At 40.2% G+C, this 11,453-nt stretch overlaps 2 protein-coding genes across 2 annotated transcripts; both read right to left on the reverse strand.

Annotated features, from left to right (window-relative positions):
- Positions 1–7,747: 7,747 nt before the first annotated feature.
- On the reverse strand, positions 7,748–8,746 carry LOC132132467 (olfactory receptor 6N1-like). The gene has a single exon (XM_059544844.1). It carries the CDS (start codon positions 8,726–8,728, stop codon positions 7,748–7,750), a length of 981 nt encoding a protein of 326 aa, XP_059400827.1. The 5' UTR covers positions 8,729–8,746.
- A 440-nt stretch (positions 8,747–9,186) lies between these two features.
- On the reverse strand, positions 9,187–10,035 carry LOC132132371 (olfactory receptor 1A1-like). The gene has a single exon (XM_059544742.1). The coding sequence runs from the start codon at positions 10,033–10,035 to the stop codon at positions 9,187–9,189; it is 849 nt and encodes a 282-aa protein (XP_059400725.1).
- Between the last annotated feature and the right edge of the window lie 1,418 nt (positions 10,036–11,453).

Genomic DNA, 11,453 nt, shown 5'->3' on the forward strand with positions numbered 1-11,453 from the left:
CTTTTTTTCATCCTGTCTGGGCAGAAAAGCAGAATGCGAAAAGGTTTAAAAACAATATTAATGTTAATGAATAGTTAATATGATATACTTACAGTAAGGTCTTGCGAATGTTTGCCTGGCCTGCAGGGTTTCCCTAATGCATTATATACTGAATGAAGAGATTGTCAATCCCTTCAGTCTATCAATATAACATTCTACACCAATGGCACACCTCCATAGAGCGTTCATCCTGCCAATCAAATTACAGCTCTGACAACGTCAAAGACAGTTAATGTATTGTTCTAGGTTGTACTGCCATTATTTCTTGGCCCACATCTTGGGCTAAATTTATACATCTCATGTGAATAGAGCGAACAATTTTACAGTTATTTTCATTGTTATTTTAGGAATAAAATCTATTGTAAAAGTAGGCAAATTGTACATCAGGGTTATTCAAATCTTGTCCTGGAGAGCCAATGCACTGCAGCGTTTAGCTCTAACCCTGATCAAACACACTTATCTGTGATTTTCTTATGATCCTGAAGACACTGAATAGCATTCTCAGGTGTGTTTGATCAGGGTTAGAGCTAAACTCTTGGAATAAGAGAAAAACAGACTAATATTAGAGTATATGCCAATCTTCTAATGATGTAGCAAGTACATTGGGTGTTATGGGAAGTGTTCCCGTTTCCGGTTTACTTATTTAATGCAGCCTAAAAATCCTTTAACACATTTGGATATTAGAAGCGTATTAGTGTGTTATGTGTAAGCCAAGTTAAAGAGATGGGTCTTTAATCTAGGTTTAAAATGCAAGAGTGTGTCTGCCTTTCGAACAATGTTAGGTAGGTTATTCCAGAGTTTAGGCGCTAAATAGGAAAAGCATCTGCAGCCGCAGTTGATTTTGATATTCTGGGTATTATCAAATTGCCTGAGTTTTGAGAATGCAGCGGATGTGGAGGACTATAATGTAACAAGAGCTCGTTCAAATACTGAGGTGCTAAACCATTCAGGGCTTTATAAGTAATAAACAAAATTTTAAAAACTATATGATGTTTGATAGGGAGCCAGTACAGTGTTGACAGAACCAGGCTAATATGGTCATACTTCCTGGTTCTAGTAAGAACTTTAGCTGCTGCATTTTGGACTAACTGAATTTGTTTATTAAGCATGCAGAACATCCAACCAGTAAAGCATTACAATAATCTAACCTTGAGGTCATAAACGCATGGATTAACATTTCTGCATTTGACATTGAGAGCATAGGCTGTAATTTAGATATATTTTTGAGATGGAAAAATGCAGTTTTACAAATGCTAGAAACGTGGCTTTCTAAGGAAAGATTGCTATCAAATAGCACACCTAGGTTACTAAATGATGATAAAGAATTGACAAAGCAACCATCAAGTCTTAGACAGCATTCTAGGTTATTACATGCAGAGTTTTTAGGTCCTATAATTAACACCTCTGTTTTTTCAGAATTTAGCAGTAAGAAATTACTCGTCATCCAGTTTTTTATATTGACTATGCATTCCGTTAGTTTTTCAAATTGGTATTACCAGCATAACAGTGAAAGCTAACACTGTGATTCCTGATGATATCTCCCAAGGGTAACATGTAAAGCGTGAAGAGTAACGGCCCTAGTACTGAGCCTTGAGGCACTCCATACTGCACTTGTGATCGATATGATACCTCTTCATTCTAAAAAGAAAACAAAAGAGATTCAAAGCAGGATTCATTCTTTGTTGACCCAGAGACTGTCTGTTCATCCTCTAAGAAATGCACTTTAATGTAGAACATAAATGTGGTTGAAGTGTAAAGGGCTGAGATTATTTATAATATTGTCTTGGAGGCTTTCTGTAATGCTTTTGTGATTGTATTATACTGTGTTTATATTAAAATGCATTGTTTTTCTACAAAATCTTTCTCTGCAGTTTTCTTGTAAATACTTGTAAAAAAACATACTTTTAACATACTAATTTGTATTATTTAATTATAAAGAACACAATACATGTTCCCCTTCTTGAACTGCCACCTTAACGTGGTGGAGGGGTTTGAGTATCCGAATGACCCTAGGAGCTATGTTGTCCGGGGCTATATGCCCCTGGTAGGGTCTCCCAAGGCAAACAGGTCCTAGGCGACGGGTCAGACTAAGAGCGGTTCAGAAACCCCTTATGAAGAGATTAAATCATAGGACCGTGACGTCGCCCGGTATGGCACAGCCGGGGCCCCACCCTGGAGCCAGGCCAGGGGTTGGGGCTCGTATGCGAGCGCCTGGTGGCCGGGCCTCCCCCCACGGGGTCCGGCCGGGCTCAGCCCGAAGGAGCGACGTGGGGCCGCCTTCCCGTGGGCTCACCACCTACAGGAGGGACCGTAAGGGACTGGTGCTTAGAGAATCGGGCGGCAGTCGAAGGGGGGGTGCCTCGACAGCCCGATCCCTGGACACGGAAACTAGCTCTGGGGACGTGGAACGTCACCTCACTGGCGAGGAAGGAGCCCGAGATTGTGCGTGAGGTTGAGAGGTTCCGACTAGCGATAGTCGGGCTCACCTCTATGCACAGCTTGGGCTCTGGAACCACACTCCTCGAGAGAGGATGGACTCTTCACCACTCTGGAGTTGCCCATGGTGAGAGGCGGTGGGCTGGTGTGGGTTTGCTTATAGCCCCCCAGCTCAGCTGCCATGTGTTGGAGTTTACCCCGGTGAACGAGAGGGTCGCTTCCCTGCGCCTTCGGGTCGGGGATAGGTCTCTAACTGTCGTTTGTGCCTACGGGCCGAACGGCAGTGCAGAGTACCCGGCCTTCTTGGAGTCTCTGGGAGGGGTGCTGGAAAGTGCTCCGACTGGGGACTCCGTCGTTTTACTGGGGGACTTCAACGCCCACGTGGGCAACGACAGTGACACCTGGAGGGGCGTGATTGGGAGGCCTCCCTGGGAAAGTCTATGCCAGGGTACTGGAGAGGAGAATCCGGCCAATAGTAGAACCTCGGATTCAGAGGAACAGTGTGGTTTTCGTCCAGGCCGTGGAACACTGGACCAGCTCTATACCCTCTACAGGGTGCTGGAGTGTTCATGGGAGTTTGCCCAACCAGTCCACATGTGCTTTGTGGATTTGGAGAAGGCATTCGACTGTGTCCCTCGCGGTGGCCTGTGGAGGGTGCTCCGGGAGTATGGGGTCCGGGGCCCTTTGCTAAGGGCTATCCGGTCCCTGTACGACCGAAGCAGGAGCTTGGTTCGTATTGCCAGCAGTAAGTCAGACTTGTTCCCGGTGCGTGTTGGACTCCGGCAGGGCTGCCCTTTGTCTCGATTTCGTCTCTGCTCTTTGCGGATGATGTTGTCGTGTTGGCCTCATCAAGCCAGGACCTTCAGCATGCACTGGGACGGTTTGCAGCCGAGTGTGAAGCGGCTGGGATGAGAATCAGCACCTCCAAATCCGAGGCCATGGTCCTCAGTCGGAAAAGGGTGGCATGCCCACTTCAGGTTGGTGGAGAGTTCCTGCCTCAAGTGGAGGAGTTTAAGTATCTTGGGGTCTTGTTCACGAGTGAGGGAAGGATGGAACGGGAGATTGACAGACGGATCGGTGCAGCTTCTGCAGTAATGCGGTCGATGTACCGGTCTGTCATGGTGAAGAAAGAGCTGAGCCGCAAGGCAAAGCTCTCGATTTACCGGTCAATCTACGTTCCTACTGTCACCTATGGTCATGAGCTTTGGGTCATGACCGAAAGGACAAGATCCCGGATACAAGCGGCCGAAATGAGCTTTCTCCGCAGGGTGGCTGGGCGATCCTTTAGAGCAGTGGTTCCAACCTTTTTCAACTCGCGGCCCACACATCCAAACATATATGTTTGCGCGGCCCACTGCAAAAAAAATAAATAATAATAACTGACCCCGCTATTGTACGGTTGATAACTTAGTACTCAGAAGCTTGATTGTTAACTGTATTTATTGAATGAACTAGGGCTGTGCGATATGGGGAAAAAAACATCGCGATTTCTTTGATCAATTTTGATATTTCGATTTTAATCACAATTTTGACGCACACATATATGCTTTACAGTCATAAATGCATTCAGGATGAATTTGAAACATATTTCCAAAAGAAAACCAATTAGAGCTTTATCAAAAAGTTGTAGTCTAACGTCTCTAGAACAGACATAAGTCAAAATAATCACTAAAGGTGTAACAAGATTTATAGACTTATGGCAAAAAATAAATAAAATATAAATATATACAGTTATGTGTGCGGTGCAGAAGCAGCAGAGAGAGTGCATTAATGTAACGCGAAAGCACGTTAAAATAATGCACGAGAGCGAATCTCTCCGCTCGCACGCAGATTTCCTTTTGCTCTGTCACAAAACCAGACGTGCTTGCTCAGATACACGCTGCTCTCACCCGGAGAGAGTGTGCGCACTTAAAACGTTTCTCATCACACTTAAACTGCGTCCTGTGCACTCACAACTCTCTCTATGCTCATGTGCTAGATATTAATTTTCGCACGTTTTTATTTAAAGCCTTTTACCTCATGCAGTGTGAACGCTCTGATCCGTTAACATGGGCTCGGAAAAAAGGCGCATCGCAGACAGTGTGTGAACCTGGAGTTAGGCATGTGCCCAGTCTGTTCTGTTCTCGCAGTAGGCGCTGCATTCTGATTGGATCAGATAGCATAATGCGGGAGGTCAGAGCCGCGGAAAATCTTGCTATAAAGCGATTTAGAAATCGCGCAGGCTCAAATCGTTATTTTATGACGATTTCTATTAATCGCACAGCCCTAGAATGAACTGGCAATGAACAGAAAATAACTCGGACTGGCACCGCTCAGCAAAACGGGAAAACCAGATCCAGGCAGAGCTCGGCAGCGGGTAGACAGTCAGCGGAGCAAGCAGTCAGGGAACATGTTGACAGCATTTATGCATGTTTGAATTTGTTGTTCTGTAGCATATGCAGCAAAAATATCTAAGATAAATTGGCGGTTTATTCTTAAACCAATCAGCAAGCTTCAATAGTGGAAGCATAATTACAGTTTAATATTTATTTTTTGTTATTTAATTATATATATGAAATATATTATTATTTATTTTATTAGTAATTGGCGGCCCACCTACAATACCATCGGCCCACAGGTTGAAAACCACTGCCTTAGAGATAGGGTGAGAAGCTCAGTCACCTGGGAGGAGCTCAGAGTAGAGCCGCTGCTCCTCCACATCGAGAGGGGTCAGCTGAGGTGGCTCGGGCATCTGTTCCGGATGCCTCCTGGACGCCTTCCCGGGAAGGTGTTCCGGCGCGTCCCACTGGGATGAGACCCCGGGGAAGACCTAGGACACGCTGGAGAGACTATGTCTCCCGGCTGGCCTGGGAACGCCTCGGTGTCACCCCAGAAGAGCTGGAGGAAGTGTCTAGGGAGAGGGAAGTCTGGGGTTCTCTGCTTAGACTGCTGCCCCCGGGACCCAGCCCCGGATAAGCGGAAGAAGATGGATGGATGGATGGACAATACATGTTTTCTTTCATCGTGCAACATCTCTGTATGTTGCACAAAAAAATAAATTACAATGAAGTGTTCATGCAAGCATGGTCATTCTCAAAGTTCATACATAATATAAGATTGGGTGGAGAGAAACAATATATACTAAGTGTGATAAAACAACAATATTCTGTATTCACAAAATGTTCACACCTGAGAAATAGCTGCCTTTACACTATCACCACTCATAAAACTAATTATTTCTTTTTAGTATTAGCACTGTTTAAAATGTTCTTTCTGTGTATCCACAAAAAAAAATTAAAAGCTGCTTGGTCTGCAAAGTGCAAAGAAGAGTAACGGCCCTAGTACTGAGCCTTGAGGTACTCCATACTGCACTTTTGATCGATATGATACCTCTTCATTCACTGCTACGAAATGATGGCCCATCATAAAAGTACGATATAAACCATGCTAATGCACTTCCATTAATGCCAGCAAAGTGTTCTAGTCTATGCAAAAGAATGTTGTGATCAATAGTGTCCAATGCAGCAATAAGATCCAATTGCACTAATAGAGAAATACAACCATGATCAGATGATAAGAGTAGGTCATTTGTAACTCTAAGGAGAGCAGTCTCAGTAGTATGATAGGGTCGAAATCCTGACTGGAAATCCTCACAAATACCATTTTTTCCTCTAAGAAGGAATATAATTGTGAGGATACTACCTTTTCTAGTATCTTAGACAGAAAAGGGAGATTCGAGATCGGTCTGTAATTAACTAGCTCTTTGGGGTCAAGTAGTGTTTTTTTTTTTTTTTTTTTTTTTTGATGAGATAGCCAGTTTTAAGGTTTTGGGGATTATCCTAATGACAATGAGGAATTAATAATAGTCTATGACTAGAGGATCTATGACTTCTGGAAGCACCTCTTTTAGGAGCTTAGATGCAATAGGGTCGAACATACATGTTGTTGTTTATACAGTTCTTCCTCTCCTATAGTAGAGAATGAGTGGAACTGTTCCTCAGGGGATCTATAGTGCACTGTCTGATGCGATACTGTAGCTGATGGCTGCATGGTTACAATTTTATCTTTAATAGTATCGCTCTTAGAAGTAAAGTAGTTCATAAAGTCATTACTGCTGTAATGTTGGGAAATGTCAACACTTGTTGATGCTTTATGGAAGAGGATGATCCAGTGGACGGGATGATCTCCAGGACAGGCTGCGCTGAGCTGCACTATGCTCTTCAGGACTGTATGGCTGACACACAGTGCTGCACAATAAAACATTCATCTCGCCCTCCTGAAAAAAAAAGGTTTACTGTGAAGATTTTCTTTCAAGAGTGCATTGAAATTTTTCATGATTCATGATTGTGTAGTTCATTTTAATGTACAGTATGTTTATATGCTTAAAAAAACATGGTTACTACACTTTTACTATAATAAAACCATGATAAATTTTTGTAAGACTATTATGTTATCTGCTTGCATTCCTTTCCAAATACATTTGTAATGAGCACTACACAAACACCACTGCTTTTTAAAAAAACATGTTTTACACAACGTTTTTGTCTCATACAGTATGTCTAGTTATGTCTTCATGATTAAGAACTTTGGTCTATTAGAAGATATATTTTGTCTTTATACCTTTGTTTAAACTTTTTTTTTTTTTAACACTGTGACCGTTTGAAGGCTGCAACAACACGCTACTCACATTTTACGTGCTTCTCTTGAGTTCTGATGCTCCCCGTAGACTGGTTACCACTCTCAATGCAAGCATCTTCTCTAATATAATATAATATAATATAATATAATATAATATAATATAATAATATAATATAATATAATATAATATAATATAATAAATATAATATAACTACATAAAATTATATTAAAACCTTCTTACACATTAATATATTATCCTTTAGTTTCTTTAATGTTTTTGCATACAAATAATTTTTCAATTTAGACTGCCATTATTGAAGCTTAACATTTTTGTAAGTTAATTCCGATTTTGAAATAAAATTTTCTTCGTCGTGTCATTAAAGCTACAAAAAAAGATCCACACTAAATCAGTGCAAATATTTTTATTTGAGCACTGTGATGGTAAATTCTGATCACATATGAGGATTTTGTATAATTATTTTATAATATCTTCACATCCGATCCTGTTCAAGTGGACATTTGTGAAATGATCAGTTATAATCAAAGTATATAGCTTTTTCTGATATTTATATGCAATTAAGGACATCGTCTTTCATACAATCATAAAACAAACAAAAACATAAAGGACAAAATGTGAAAAGACAAGCACCTATATTTATTTTCTCTGTTTCACATTTCTTTTTATAACAGTGTTTACCTTGCTGCGTTTGTAGAGTTCTTTTATGGATTGCATGACCTCCTCTGTCTTTAGAGCGTATATGATGGGATTCAGCATAGGGGGTATTATTTGTGTCAGTGAATTGTTAATAATCCGAGTGTTTAGATCAATAGATGTTGAGAAGGATTTAACATTTACACTTAAAATTGGGAGATAAGAAATAGCCACTAACACAAGATGTGAGGTGCAGGTTTTCATGGCTTTAATGCGATCAGCACCATGAGCAATCTTAAGCAATGCTGCAGCAATGCACAAATATGAGAGGCTTATCAATATCACTGGCAGACAAATTAGGAGACCAAATAAAATATATACCATTAGATAATTTATGGAATTACTGTTACAGGAAAGACTGATGACGGGGCCGTGATCACAGAAATAGCTATTGACCACAGTAGATCCACAAAAAGAGAGTCTGTTGACTAATCCCACAAGTACAGCAAATAAAGTCATAGAAAAAATCCACATACCACCTATAATGAGTGACATTGATGTTTTGGTAATAACTGCATGATACCGTAGAGGAAAACAAATAGCAACCAGTCTGTCATAAGCCAAGGCAAGAAGTGTCAAAGACTGAATGTTCATGAAATGAAACACAAAAAACATATTCATCAAGCATGCTTCATATGAAATGTCCTGGTGCTCAAATAAAAACATGTCTATGAGTTTTGGAATCAAAGCCGAGCTTCCACACAGACCGGAAAGGGCCATATTAAAGACTGCAATGTATTTGGCTGTGTGAAGTCTGCGGGCCAAATATATGATACACATGATAAATGAATTCCCCAAAACGGTCACAGCATATACAAAACACAAAAACACATAGTAGTATTTTGCATGTGGGATATTAGAAAAGCCATTGATGAAGAATGTTGCAGGGCGAACAAAGGTCACATTTGCAGAGTTTGAATGCATTGAAGTCAAGCTGCCTGTTGTGAGGATTGTTGTGTTACCTGTGATAAAGAACTCTTTTTAGAACACTCAATAACAGACTATTAAAATAATAATTTCAGTGTATCAGTCAATATTGCTTGGCACTATGATTCCTATCAGCCTCCCTAAACAATTATTCTGAATAAATACAGTACAGTGTGTCTAAATATTACAATACAGATTAATATGGTAAGGATTTCTGTATATAGTTTACATTAAATTTAAACAAAATCAGACTGGCACAAGATTAAAGATGCTGCACTTACAGTTTATACTTCAAGTATCACAAAACAAACACTTTCATATTTAGTTATTTTATAATTATTTTAAAGAATTCAATACAAAAATCACACTGCTACTAACATTATAACTGGAACACAGTAGTGTGTTTAGTATAGTAAAACATGATTTTCATAATTTCATCATCATCATTTTATTTTTTATTCTTTTTTGATAAGCATTTTCACAGACATCAAGTCCTTTGTCATGATAAGGTTAAGCACTGAAGAAAGCATAGATGTCAGATAAATAATAATTATAGTGTTGGTGCTTAAAAGGACATGAAAGACATTTGTTAAGCAGATGGGCACATCAAATACAGCCACTACCATTAAATGAGCAGTACATGTCTTTTTGGCTCTTTGACAGTCGTGTGGAGTTGTGAACAATGTTATAGCTATGCATGTATATGAAAAGATAATACAAAAAACTGGAAACACAATGATCACCTGAAACAGAACACGCATGCTGACGCAGCTTGGGAAATTTGACCCGAGATCACAGAAATGAATGATTATGACACTAGTTCTGCAAAATGAAAGTCTGCTCATGATTGTGTGCATTAGTGCTAGCATCAACATAGCAGCAATTATAACAAGCATTGATCTGTTGGTTACAATCACATGATACCTAATAGCTACTAATCTGTCAAAAGACAGAAAAGTGAGAGTTAGGGAATGAACTAAAACAAATAACTTATTGGAGAGTATGTTACACAAGCAAAATCCATACGAGATCAACTGATTCCCAAACAAAACTGCATACAGTTGCTGAGGGATTTTAGTAATACTCTCAAAAGTGTCTGTCAATGATAAATTAAAGACAGAGATATATTTAGGAGTGTGAAGATTTCTGTCCATAATGATAACAAACATGAGACAGGTGTTTCCTAGAAAAGAAATAAAGTAGGCAATTAACAGGAATAAATAAAAGTATCTCATGTGAGGCATACCAGAGAATCCAGCAGACAGGAAGGAAATATTCCTGCTTCCAGTGACCTCTTGAATCATCTTTTTTTCATCCTGTCTGGGCAGAAATGCAGAATGAGAAAAGGTTTAAAACCAATATTAATGTTAATGAATAGTTAATATGATATACTTACAGTAAGGTCTTATGGATGTTAGCCTGGCATGCAGGGTCTCTGTAATGCATTATATACTGAATGAAGAGATGTCAATCCCTTCAGCCTATCACTATAACATTCTCCACCAATGGCACACCTCTATAAAGCGGTCATCCTGCCAATCAAATTACAGCTCTGACAACAATGTCAAAGACAGGTAGTGTATTGTTCTAGGTTGTACAACCATTATTTCTAGGCCCACATCTTGGGCTAAATTTAAACATCTCAGGGGAATAGAGTGAAAAATGTAACTAATACACAGAACTAATATCGAACAAAGAAACACAATATATCACTATATATCACCAGCTGATTGGTTACATTAATAATTGCAAACATCTTTTGTATTACAAGTTTTTTTAAATGTTTAATATGAAAATGGAGGCATTATTTAGTTAAATATGGATTAATGTGCATGCATTTCCAGAATAGAGATCTGAATATTCAAAATGTCATTTTGTTTACATATTACAGATCAGGGTTGGAGCTAAACTCTGCAGCGCATTGGCCCTCCAGGACAATATTTGAATAACCCTGTTGTAAACAAAATCCTTTGTATATCCATCAGAATATAGATAGGAATTACATTTGGTGAATGCAAGATTTGTGGCTCAGTGCATGAGAGAAAAGAAAAACAAAAATCATTTTGAGAAATAGGCCTTTAAGGATATGTATTATAAATGGCTCATCGGATGCCCATTTTTCACACGTTCATATGATTCTTTAGGGTCTTAATGAAAACTCTGTGACATCGTTTGGTTAAAATTTCTCAGAGGTAGTGTAAAAAACACCTTTTTCGGTGTTCGACCGAAGGCTTCAACCGGTGGCGATCGGCCTGGGCCTTGGTGCGCAACCCCACCTGGAGAAGAGTCACCCTGGCTGTTCTCCAGATGTCCCTGCACCTCTGGACGAATTCGTGAGCAGAGGGGACCGCGACTTCGGATTCCAAACTGGGAAAAATAGGTGGCTGGTACCCTAAACTACAATCAAATGGAGATAGGCCCATGGACGACACTAGTAATGAGTTATGCACGTACTCAACCCAATAGATCTGCTGGCTCCAAGAGGACGGATTCTGTGACACCAAACATCGCAACCCTCGTTCCAACTCTTGGTTGGCCCTCTCCGTCTGACCGTTACTCTGGGGATGGAAACCCGAGGAAAGACTAACACTCGCCCCAACAATCGACAAAACTCTCTCCAAAATTTGGATATAAACTGGGGACCCCTGTCAGAGACAACGTCCATCGGGAGGCCATGAATATGAAAAACGTGGTCAATGACAGCAACCGCTGTTTCTCTGGC

This window comes from Carassius carassius, chromosome 49, assembly GCF_963082965.1.
Source record: "Carassius carassius chromosome 49, fCarCar2.1, whole genome shotgun sequence".
NCBI lineage: Eukaryota > Metazoa > Chordata > Actinopteri > Cypriniformes > Cyprinidae > Carassius > Carassius carassius.

Bases quoted from the DNA above. Each gene is read 5' to 3' on its own strand.
- LOC132132467 (XM_059544844.1), bottom strand. From the start codon at position 8,728: ATGCATTCAAACTCTGCAAATGTGACCTTTGTTCGCCCTGCAACATTC.
- LOC132132371 (XM_059544742.1), bottom strand. From the start codon at position 10,035: ATGATTCAAGAGGTCACTGGAAGCAGGAATATTTCCTTCCTGTCTGCT.